This window comes from Clupea harengus, chromosome 8, assembly GCF_900700415.2.
Source record: "Clupea harengus chromosome 8, Ch_v2.0.2, whole genome shotgun sequence".
In the NCBI taxonomy this organism is placed as follows: Eukaryota; Metazoa; Chordata; class Actinopteri; order Clupeiformes; family Clupeidae; genus Clupea; species Clupea harengus.
In genome coordinates, this window is record NC_045159.1 from 2,812,579 (window position 1) to 2,825,371 (window position 12,793).

The window sequence follows — 12,793 nt, forward strand, 5'->3', positions numbered from 1 at the left end:
GCAAGAATGGTCATCATCAAAAATTCGTATTCAATAGAGAATTGTATTACGATCTCCTTTGGTCTAGTTCTGTTGACATATTTTCATATTTCAGATTCAGTTATGTATTAGAAACTCACTGAATGTGTCTATACTGTGATAATGAAGATGATAAATTACATACAGGAAACTGCACACTGGCTGAAGGACAATGTATGTATTTATAATGTATTTAAGATGTTCAACCCAAGAATGTGACATTTATGTAACCACGCGTGTTCATTTTCTTTTGTTTGGTCAATGGTTTTACTCAGTGTATAGAATTTAGCATGAGGGAGGGAGGAATGCAAGAACCAGGCAGTGTGTACGTTTTGTTCTGTTTACCTCTGGAAGTATGTGTGTTGTTGTTGTGTTTCGTTCTGTTTACCTGGGGGAAGTATGTGTGTTGCTTACTTCTGCTCAGGGCTAGACTGCTTGTCCAGTCTCTGCTGTAGCTCATTTTCAGAAACTCCAGAGAGTCTGGGGCTTGAAATAAACACATGACACCACCTCATACGTAAGGGTATCCTCCAGATCACCCACAGCAACCCACTGGGGTCAGATACAAGTGCCTCACTCTGAGCACACTTACTAACGCCCCCTCTCAAAGAGCTGGTTAAGCATTGGCAAGTATACCATGGCTTTATTTCAAGTGCATGACTGGTTTAGGCTTTTTATTTTGAAGGCAAAGTAACATTGTAAAGCATACAGACTGCATTCAAAGGAACTGCTGAGTTTCAGTAAATAAGGAGGACTGTGTTTGTCTTTGAATTTCTGAAACATGAAGGATATATCTGCAAGTCTTGGAGAAAACGTATCTGATACATAATAGTGATTTCAAGACCTTTGGCTTCTGCATGTGTTGCCTTGTAAAAGGGGCTGGTTTGGGGGTTGTCTGTCACTCCAAACCACAGTCACTGTAAATTAATGACACAAAGAGTAGCTGAGGGGGCCCCTCTCTCCTCTCTTGCCCAAATGAAAGAAGCTTTCAGTGGGCAACAGTCATGTGGCAAATCCCACGCAAACTCTCAATCATGACAACATTTCCAGCATGATAGGAGGTCTGATTTCATTGTTTTTTAGTGCAGTCCTTGTCAAAGTCTCCAGATAGCTATCTTTGACCAACATATAAGATTTCTGGATGGTTTTCTTCAACACGAGCTGTCGGTGTCTTTGACAAAACACAAATATCACATATGTTTACACATGCACATTCAAAAAGTTTATTCAGAATTCATGTGAAGTGTGTTAACTCTCAGAGGTACAATGCCCAATAAGCCTCCTTTTTCAATTCACATCAGTCAGTGAGAGGAATGAACCTGTTAGTAGTATCGACATATTAAGGAAAGGCAGCCCTCTAGCTGTGAAAGACGGAGCATCATTTCAAACAGCCTTTAATTTCAATTTCATGAATTAGTGACAACAATAATTAAAATTGCTTGTGTGGCCTACATATTCATCTAGGGAATGTAAGTTTGTGTTTTCAACAACTTTATTAAGAGTAAATGCTGGATTTAGCGAAACATAGTGAATGGTGTATTACTAATCTGTTTTTCAAACATTATTTACGGTAAGGATTTAGCGAGACATGACTGGGAATGTTTCATTGTATGCCTATTTGTCCTACATATTTCATGCGTCGTAGACTTTATGTGTCAAAATGTGACCATGTGTGTATGATTTAGCTTTTACCAAGAAAAAAAAACATTTTGGTAAGGAAATAAGTTAGGTAAGTAAGGTAATCACGAGAAACACTTAAAAACACTCAACTGCCCCAGGCGATTACGTGGACACACAGACACTTAAACTTAGATCCTACAACATCATGTAACCTTGTTGCTTGTTTAGCTGTAAAAAAAAAAAAAAAGCCGTAGACTGGGGCATCAGACGTTAAAGAGTTTATTTATTCGTAACCCCACTTTGCCCTACTTTTAAAGTGTTTTTCACTCATGTATACTTTGTGGTATTAGCTTACACGCTTTGGTGTTTTGGAGGGGGGGATGTTTGTTGGGGCGATGTTTCTTTAAGAAATAGCCCCCCACTCAAGCACTTGAGTGTGTCTCGGCAGTCAGGATAGTCGGTTTGAACTTCCGAGGAAGTAATGGGACTTCATGAAAGGGACAATGGGGGGAAAGTTGACTTGATAAAACAAGTTTCTTATTATTACATGTTGTGTCGTGTCGAAACATTTGTAAAGGCTTCTCGCGTCTTAAATTTGGGAACACTTGGATTTTTATGTTTGGATTTTGTCAGAACTCTACACAAAAGGGTGCTATTCAACACTTTAAAACGATCGGGAACGGCTGTGGCAGACTTCTTTAAGATTTCCATTATACCTTTGTGTTTTCTTGTTAAAGAGAACACGCATTCCGAAGATATGTTTTGTAGCTGTGTTAAATGAGTTTGCTGGAATTCCCCAGAGGTTTTGGAATGTACGCGCGACAGAGTTTGTCAGCCCTACTGAAGATTTTGGTCCTTATTTTTACATTATTTTTAGCCGTAGGTATTTGTTCAGACCTTAAAGTATTAGTTCGTTTGAGTGATGGACAAATTACAGAGGAAACTCTGGAGGCGGACAGTGAGAGGGATGTTATCACTGTGGAATTCAAGCAAGGAGATGGTACTCTTATAACAGTGTTGGCTGACTTTAAGCGGGTGAGTTTTTGATCTATAGTCTTCTATAAGTCTTCTTTTAAAAACGCCTACATTTGATATATTGCTGTGTATTCTGTAAACACTTGTATTTCACAATAACAGCATTGTTATGATATCTGGCTGCCACTGAATCGCAGTTTCGTGTTAAATAGGCTACTTTGTATGGAATTATTGCATAGGGCATTTCAGCGTAGCGTATCTTTTGCATTGTCTTCATTCTGAATTATCTTACATGGTGGACAGCTGCAAGGGCTGTTGGTACAGCCATAGCAAATCAAATGTTATTGGCACAAAAGTTTGTTTTACTCCGAAAGCCTTCAAATTGAGCTGCGTAACACCTCTAGTACTCGACTATCTCGTGATACAGCCTAGGATATGGGCTTGTGATATCTTTCGTAAATCAAATGCACACTTGACAAAGAAATGGGTGTCATCCGTATCGGTAAAAGACGAACTTAACAGTTACCTAGTTATCCATCAGCTAAAACAACCTAATGTTTGAGAGAACATGATCAGAGAATATGTAGAATTTGGTCGTCTCCATTGGGGCGAAGAGTGTCGCACTAATGTCTCTCAAATACCCAGTTTTTCAAATTCTCTCACAGGCCCAGTTAAAATGTAGTATACTGAAGCATGGAATACATCTGTAGCCCTATACAGCCCGGAAACACAGAGCATTTTGTCTTTTGCCAGGGTCAACTCAACATAGAGGCCTGCCTCTCTGCATGTGCTTCCAATCTCTGCTTCCCACTATTTCCCTGGAAAAATAAACCAGAGTAGGCTACGAAGTACCTAATAAAATAGCATAGACGTTGTGTGAAATTGCAGAGGAAGTTGGCTATCCACTTGTTGAACAACTTGATAACTATCTTTCGTACAGTCCATCAACATGTTTGCTGCTATGCCCAGTTTCCTCTTATCTGACCGGTATCATATCCAGGTAAGTCAACTTGGACCCTTTCTCTCTGAACCTGTCGAGCCTTGTATGACTTTTTACAACATTATCTGTCAGCAAGTGTGATTTATTAAGCTAAGTCAGCCCACTGTGAAACACTAGGGGTCTGGTGCCTTGCAGGTCAGGTCAGATTGACCCCCTACTCACATTTCCCCATGAATACGCAAGCATTGCATTTCCTACTTTCCCAGTGGTTACACGCACTTCCAAAGCTTCTGTGCTTTATTTAGGCTATCGCGTCACAGGTCCATGTATTTATGTGTTCATGTCAGGCGAATATCTTCCCCTTCAGAACAGACTCTTGGTCACTCCTCGATGACTGCTACTAATGGCACACATTATGCATGTTGTTATAGTGGTGGCCATTAGGAAAGGGAGTGGAATGAGAAGGCTGAATAAAGAAGCTCTGCTGAACATTTAAGCGTCTGTTCCTTTTCCAGGCACTTGGGCTTGCATATGCCTGGTATGTGTATGGGTCAGTGAGTTAGTTAGGGGATCAGCTGATTGATGATAGTCTCTGCTGGGGTGGAGCGCTCCAGGCTCCAGGTTCACATTTAGGGAATCTGCTCTTTCCTCACAAACAACGTGTTTTAGCGTTTCAGTGTTTCAAATTGCACTGTTATTATGAAACTTGAATGCCTTGCCATTTGGTTCTTAGAATGTGACCGCTTTTAACATTTTCACAGTAATTCACCTAATTCTAGAATTTGAATAACCAGACATTGTCCTGAGTATTATTGCATGTCTCTGTAGAATAATCTACTCTGATCAAGTTCTTTGAGAAAGTTTGGAGGGTATTTCCTGCCACCAGAGGCAACTGGTGTCTATTACTTAGCCAGCTGTGGAGTTGTATTAGACTATTCAGAATCTAACAGCCAAATAGTGAAAAAATATTCTGAATGAATAGCCATTGTCATATTATTGGTTTGTTTTAGTTGGTATCCATGTAACAAATTGGAATAAGTCCTTCAAGCTGGTCATTATTACAAAATAAATCCCTAGAGGATTTATTACTTCCTGACTACACTGTAAGGGTTTATTTGGCAACAATGACCTACTGTCTGTATGTTATCCATGATATAATGTTTACTTTGTTCAGAGATGTGAGAAGAGAGAAGAGATATCCTCATCAGAAGTTAGAAGTTTTCCTTCTCACCCCTTATTGTGACGACAGTGCGATTTGATATGTTTAAATAAACTCTAACATCATTATGTGCCCTTCATAGCATGTGAAGATCTTCCGTGCACTAGTTCTCGGGGAGCCGGAGCGTGGCCAGACACAGTACCAGGCCCTGTGCTTCATCACACACCTGGATGCCCGAGAGTTCATCCCCATCGAGTCCATGGCGAGGCTCCGACAGGTGAGTCATCTTGGGAGTGATCGCGCTCGACACGAATGGAGCGCGTAACGCAAACCTTGTTCCGCACCCTTACAATCAACACTTGTAAAATGTTCTCGTGTTGACATTTTCTAGAAAAATCCCCACGTGGTGCGCTCGGCCGACGAGAGCCGGGGCCTGGAGCAGCTCAGCATGGACGTGGCCATCAACCTGACGCAGGCCTGGCACCTGAGCGCCCACATCCGTAATGTCTGCGGAGAGGCCCAGCAGGCCTACGCCAGCCAGGCTGATGTGACCCACTGGTCCAGTAGAGGTGGGCAGTCCTAGGAGCACACGTTTGAATGTCTCTCACACACACACACACACACACACACACACACATACACACACAGTGTCTAGTGGTTTGTGCTGCTGCGCAGTGAGTTTGCCCTCTAGATGTCGAACCCCTCCTTTTAAATGTAGAGCTCAAATTACACCTCTTCCTTCCGTGCTCATCTTGAGCAACATTTTTATTGGCTGGAATACTGTGTGGCCCAGTCTTACAGCCTAAGGACTAAGTAGAGGAGCAACCTGGTATACGTTGGAGACACTCATGCGCATGTCAACGTCCGTGTTGGATGAACACAGGCGTTTTGGAGTATAGTTAAGCCCTGAGCCATTTAGTTTGTTTCCCATTTACAAAGTCAGGACTGTGTATGGACACCAGTTTTTTTTAAAGCGCACACACACAATGGACAGGTAGAGGACCGTGAGGAGCAATTCATTTGTACATTAGATTAGAGTCACAGATTTCGCCTTTAAGTAATTGTGTTTTGCTATTCCCCTGCAGGACTAGAGAGGTCCATGTTTGAGGTTCAGCCAAAGAGCCCAGACGTCCCCGCTCCTTCGGCGTGCTCGGCGGCCACGGGCCTGTGGCAGCCCTGCCTGTGCACCTATCACCTGCGTCTGGAGTGGTACCCCTGCCTGCTGAAGTACTGCCGCGGCAGAGGCCCCAGCCCTTACAAGTGCGGCATCAAGAGCTGCAGCAAAAGCTACCGCTTCAGCTTCTACACGCCACACAGACAGCTGTGCCTTTGGGACGAGGAAGAGTAGAAGCGCCCCGCCACGGAGCGCAGTGCGTAGTCACATGCACATGTGTTTACATGCCAAGTTTTTAAGCTGAGGTGTTCTCCTCCTCGCGAGCCGGTGAGATATTTTTTGCATCTCTGAACATCAAAGGCGTGCCTTTCTGATACCATGTGAGCAAACCAAACCAGAGGAACTGGAAGACAGTTTCATGTGGCCACATCACATCCGTGTTAAGTGATAATTAGTGTTCAGTGAACAATGATCAAGTGACCACAATGGTCCTAAAGTAACATGCTGGATGCCTTGACCCCAGAGGAGAAGAGTATTATGTGCTGGTCTCTTAGTTTGACTTCCTACATATGCAGTTTTTTATTGTTATTGTATTATTTATAAAAAACAGTAACTGGTTAGGAATCCGTGACCCTAAAAATATATATCTTTATACTGTAGCACTAAAAAACGGGCTTAGAATATCTGACTGGAAGCATCATTAGTAGCTACACTCACCGCCAACCTGTACCTCATATTTTGAAAGTACAATGGAGTACAAATTTCTGCTTTTCAGTTTTCTAATGATCATATTTTGCATTGGGTTTAGTCACCACCACACCAGCTATTGTTCAGTCTTGTCTTCCACTTGTACATTTAATGTGGTGGGCGATCAGTATGACATGGTAGGCTTTAAAGGTACAGTATGTAAGATTTAGAGACCAACCAACCAACCAACCAACCAACTGAATACTTCTCCAAGCATGTAGGAGAAGCTACGGTGGCCGTCAGGTGCCATAAAGACGCGAAAGGCCCTCTCTAGTGCCAGTGTGTTGGTTTGTCCACCCTGGGCTACTGTAGAAACATGGCGGCAACATGCAGGACTCCTTGGACAAGAACCCGCTCGTAGATATGAAAGGCTCATTCTAAGATAACCAAAACACAACAATTCATAGTTACAGGTGATTATGAACACTAATGAAAACATAATTGTGAATACTTTATTCAGTTTCTCCTAGTAGATTACCTTTAATCCTACATACCGCACCTTTAAGCCTCTCAGTGTATTAAGGATACTCTCAGTGCCTTCCTCCCAGGTGTCACGTTCCCCTCATTTATTGAATTGTGTTTTTCCTTCAGCTGATCTTATTATGCTGGGTATTACGGAGTTGGAAGGCTGAGTTAGGCGTGTCTCTCTCGTTAAATGTTAATTAAGTGTTATTTTGATAAAATGTTTTCCTTTGCAAAGATTATTGATTGAGATTATTCATGCCAGTTAAAAATGCTACATACTCCAGACTTAGGTTCTAGACCTAGGTGTCTATGTTCAGGAAACCATCCCTCAATGGGGTGTTTTTGTATTGCACCATATACAGCACACATTGGACTGTTGTGTCAACACTCACAGACAGAATTTCACTTTTCTGCTATGGTATTTGGGATTTTTTTACAGAGATTGAGGGTTCTCTCTGCATTAATGTTTGAATGCCCTGTTGTCATTATTACTGGTGACAGAATTCTCCATTAATTACATGAAACTGATGCTAATATAACTGTGAACTGACACAAGCCAAATATGGTCCAAGTTGCAACATATGTAGAGTATTGTGATATAAATCTTTAACTATTTTTGTACAGCTGAATCTAAGGGTAATACTTGCATTTGTGATGGTGAAATAAAATGCTGTTCTTACAAGAATTTCTCTGGTTTATGTGAGAAATGTTCTATTGCTCAGAGCGCATGCCTCTCGCCCACACAAGTGATGTCCTACACACACTGCATTGCTCCCATATGTTGCAGTGAGGGCCATGGTCTGTATCGTGCATTTCTGGTATATAACTGAATGCTGTCCTCTTGTGGCCCAATGCTGTAATTTATATTTGAGACAATAATAGACAAAGCACATTAACACTATGCAACAATTTGACACTTTTGAGGTATGCTTTTGTAGGCAACTAGTTTTGGTACCATCCTCAAATAGATTTTGATAGCATTTGGTCATGTGAAGGACAAATAAACACCTGTGTCTTTCCCACTAGCCATCCAGGATATGCACTATGTAGATCTGTGTTTTTCCTGGCTGAAACACCGTGCAAAAATGGAAGAAAAGCTATACTGCCAAAAAACACAATTTAGTGTGTTGGCAAGCTTTTATCAGTATCAACTGGGCTGTTGGTAGTGTTTGTAAGGTTTTTGCATGCCTTTTAGGTAGTTAACTTGCTAGTTTTGGAACATAACTCCTTATTGCTGCTTTAAAGCAACAGCCTGCAGGAATTTACCGTTTTGTAGGTATATTTTTATTGGCTACTAGTTTTGGAATCATCTTCAGATTCATTGTGATGGTATATGGCTATGTGAAACACAGATAAACAAACCTATCGTTCCCATTTGCTGCCCAGGGTGTGCACTATGTAGTTATGTGGTCCAGGACAGAACCCCCTACGAAAATGTAAGAAAAGCTTTCACACCACATCACCAACTATATGGTCTTGAGACACCAATCTGTATGCTTGCAAACTTGTATCAGTGCCAATTATGCTATTATTGGTGGTTGGTTTCTTGCATGCCTTTTAGGTAGCCATCTCGCTAGCTTTAGACCAAAACTCCTTATTGCTGCTTGAAGGTTGCATATGCACACGTCTGACATTTCCGTGTTTCTGACTACCAAAGATGGCAGATATGGCTTTCATAGCAGTTCATTTTTTTCTATGTTATATATTCCTTGTAAAACACACTCTACAGTTATCTAGCTAGTGTAACAAGAATTAAAGTACAAACTTGTATTCATTCCAGTAAGCATGACAACTGTCTCAGTGGTGTAAGGCAGATCCATAGTCAACAAGTTCTTTTTTTTAAATCCTTCTGCTACAATCCCAAAAGCACTAAGCTATATGGCATGTACCAAGAACAGAGAGCAGCTATACTGAAAACATACCATGTCAACCACATGCATAAACACTTAATCACAAAACTGATTCATAAATATTGTAAGTGGAAGTGTTATTTTAGAAAGGCTTAATTTTTTCAGCAGTTTTTCACTATCAACTTGGCACTATTCTCAAACAATGTAGTAATGCATGCACACCAATACAGAACAATTTCTCTGCATCAACCGAACAGCCATTTGCAATTGTTTCACAGAAAATTGGAAATTAATTGCAAAACACGTTTATGCAAATGATAAATTACAGTTGTCTAAAATTGATGATGTGTTCATCAGAACGGGTCGTTGTTTCTCTGCTAAATAGTTTTACTCTCAAATACATGTATATGTTGATTTATTGTGCAAATTACACACAAAATAGTCCCTTCAGATGTCACAATCTGTAAGGCAAAAAATTCATAAAGTATAGTGTTAAGGCATTGTTCAAGGAGAGACATGCATGAAAGTCTGTGGATAATAGAAGTGATAGGATCTCCGGTGATGATGACTACCTGCACTATATATAGCACTTTATTATACATTCATATACAGTGCATCCGGAAAGTATTCACAGCGCTTCACTTTTTCCACATTTTGTTATGTTACAGCCTTATTCCAAAATGGATTAAATTATTTTTTTTCCACAAAATTCTACACACAATACCCCATAATGATAACGTGAAAAAAGCTTTTTAGAAATTTTTGCAAATCTGTTAAAAATAAAAACCAAAATCACATGTACATACACTACCGTTCAAAAGTTTGGAGTCACTTAGAAATGTCCTTATTTTTCAAAGAAAAGCACTGTTTTTTTTCAATGAAGATAACATTAAATTAATCGGAAATACACTCTATACATTGTTAATGTGGTAAATGGATTTGAAATATCTACATGGGTATATAGAGGCCCATTTCCAGCAACTGTCACTCCAGTGTTCTAATGGTACATTGTGTTTGCTAATCGCCTTAGAAGACTACTGGATGATTAGAAAACCCTTGAAAACCCTTGTGCAATTATGTTAGCACAGCTGAAAACTGTTTTGCTGGTGAGAGAAGCTATAAAACTGGCCTTCCTTTGAGCTAGTTGAGTATCTGGAGCATCACATTTGTGGGTTCGATTATACTCTCAAAATGGCCAGAAAAAGAGAACTTTCATGTGAAACTCGCCAGTCTATTCTTGTTCTTAGAAATGAAGGCTATTCCATGCGAAAAATGGCGAAGAAACTAAACATTTCCTACAATGGTGTGTACTACTCCCTTCAGAGAACAGCACAAACTGGCTCTAACCAGAGTAGAAAGAGAAGTGGGAGGCCCCGGTGCACAACTCAGCAAGAAGACAAGTATACTAGAGTCTCTAGTTTGAGAAATAGACGCCTCACAGGTCCTCAACTGGCAGCTTCTTTAAATGGTACCTGCAAAACGCCAGTGTCAACGTCTACAGTGAAGAGGCGACTCTGGGATGCTGGCCTGATGAGTGGCAAAGAAAAAGCCATATCTGAGACTGGCCAATAAAAAGAAAAGATTGATATGGGCAAAAGAACACAGACATTGGACAGAGGAAGATTGGAAAAAAGTGTTATGGACAGACGAATCAAAGTTTGAGGTGTTTGGATCACACAGAAGAACATTTGTGAGACGCAGAACAGGTGAAAAGATGCTGGAAGAGTGCCTGACGCCATCTGTCAAGCATGGTGGAGGTAATGTGATGGTCTGGGGCTGCTTTGGTGCTGGTGAAGTGGGAGATTTGTAAAAGGTAAAAGGGATTTTAAATAAGGAAGGCTATCACTCCATTTTGCAACGCCATGCCATACCCTGTGTACAGCGCTTGATTGGAGCCAATTTCCTCCTACAACAGGACAATGACTCAAAGCACACCTCCAAATTATGCAAGAAATATTTAGGGAAGAAGCAGGCAGCTGGTATGCTGTCTGTAATAGAGTGGCCAGCGCAGTCACCAGATCTCAACCCCATTGAGCTGTTGTGGGAGCAGCTTGACCGTATGGTACGCAAGAAGTGCCCATCAAGCCAATCCAACTTGTGGGAGGTGCTTCAGGAAGCGTGGGGTGAAATTTCTACAGATTACCTCAACAAATTAACAGCTAGAATGCCAAAGGTCTGCAATGCTGTAATTGCTGCAAATATCGCATTCTTTGACGAAAGCAAAGTTTGAAGAACAAAATTAATATTTCAAATAAAAATCATTATTTCTAACCTTGTCAATGTCTTGACTATATTTTCTATTCATTTTGCAACTCATCTGATAAATAAAAGTGTGAGTTTTCATGGAAAACACAAAATTATCTGGGTGACCCCAAAGTAGTGTAAGTATTCACAGCTCAAAAACTGAGCTCAGGTGCATCCTGTTTCCACTGATCATCCTTGAGATGTTTCTACAACTTGATTGGAAGCAACCTGTGGTAAATTCAGTTGATTGGACATGATTTGGAAAGGCACACACCTGTCTATATAAGGTCCCACAGTTGACAGTGCATGTCAGAGCACAAACCAAGCCATGAAGTCCAAGGAATTGTCTGTAGACCTCCGAGACAGGATTGTATCAAGGCATAGATCTGGTGGAAGGGTACAGAAAAAATTATGCAGCATTAAAGGTCACAATGACCACAGTGGCCTCCATCACCCGTAAATGGAAGAAGTTTGGAACCACCAAGACTCTTCTTAGAGTTGGCCGCGCGGCCAAACTGAGCGATCGGGGGAGAAGGGCCTTAGGAGGTGGCCAAGAACCCGATGGTCACTCTGACAGCTCCAGCGTTGCACTGTGAAGAGAGGAGAACCTTCCAGAAGGACAACCATCTCGGCAGCACTCCACCAAGCAGGCATGTATGGTAGAGTGGCCAGACGGGAGCCACTCCTCAGTAAAAGGTACATGACAGCCCGCCTGGAGTTTGCCAAAAGGCACCTGAAGGACTCTCAGACCATGAGAAACAAAATGATCTGGTCTGATTAAACAAAGATTTAACTCTTTGGCCTGAATGCCAAGCGTCATGTCTTGAGGAAACCAGGCACCGCTCATCACCTGGCCAATACCATCCCCACAGTGAAGCATGGTGGTGGCAGCATCATGCCGTGAGGAGGTTTTTTCAGCGGCAGGAACTGGGAGACTAGTCAGGATCAAGGGAAAGATGAATGCAGCAATGTACGGAGACATCCTTGATAACCTGCTCCAGAGCGCTCTGGACCTCAGACTGGGGCAAGGGTTCATCTTCCAACAGGACAACGACCCTAAGCACACAGCCAAGATAACAACGGAGTGGCTTCAGGACAACTCTGTGAATGTCCTTGAGTGGCCCAGTCAGAGCCCAGACTTGAACCCGATTGAACATCTCTGGAGAGATCTGAAAATGGCTGTGCACCAACGCTCCCCATCCAACCTGATGGAGCTTGAGAGGTCCTGCAAAGAAGAATGGGAGAAACTGCCCAAAAATAGGTGTACCAAGCTTGTAGCATCATACTCAAAAAGCCTTTAGGCTGTAATGCTGCCAACGGTGCTTCAACAAAGTATTGAGGCAAAGGCTGTGAATACTTATGTACGTGTTATATTTTTGTTCTTTATTTTTAATAAATTTGCCAAAAATTATAATCCTGTTTTTGCTTTGTCATTATGGGGTAGTGAGTGTAGCTTGATGAGGGGAAGAAATGAATATAAACGATTTTAGCGTAATGCTGTAACATAACAAAATGTGGAAAAAGTGAAACGCTGTGAATACTTTCCGGATGCACTGTACTATTCAGTACTGTGCATCTTTTTCACATTTAGTTTTTTCTATCAATTGTATTGTAGTGTCATGTAAGACCGTAATGACCGAGATCTTCCTAAAACTGAAGAT

At 41.4% G+C, this 12,793-nt stretch overlaps 1 protein-coding gene across 2 annotated transcripts; it reads left to right on the forward strand.

Moving 5' to 3' along the window:
* The first annotated feature begins 1,575 nt into the window (after nt 1-1,575).
* Nucleotides 1,576-7,723, forward strand: oafb (OAF homolog b (Drosophila)). Of its 2 annotated transcripts, none has more exons than XM_031571506.2 (4): nt 1,576-2,673; nt 4,855-4,989; nt 5,104-5,281; nt 5,798-7,723. In XM_031571506.2, exons 1-4 carry the CDS (start codon nt 2,416-2,418, stop codon nt 6,058-6,060), a joined length of 834 nt encoding a protein of 277 aa, XP_031427366.1. In that variant the 5' UTR covers nt 1,576-2,415; the 3' UTR covers nt 6,061-7,723. The 2 variants fall into 2 exon arrangements, with proteins under 2 accessions (XP_031427366.1, XP_031427367.1); XM_031571507.1 differs by lacking the exon at nt 1,576-2,673 and adding an exon at nt 2,774-3,613.
* Nucleotides 7,724-12,793: the final 5,070 nt, after the last annotated feature.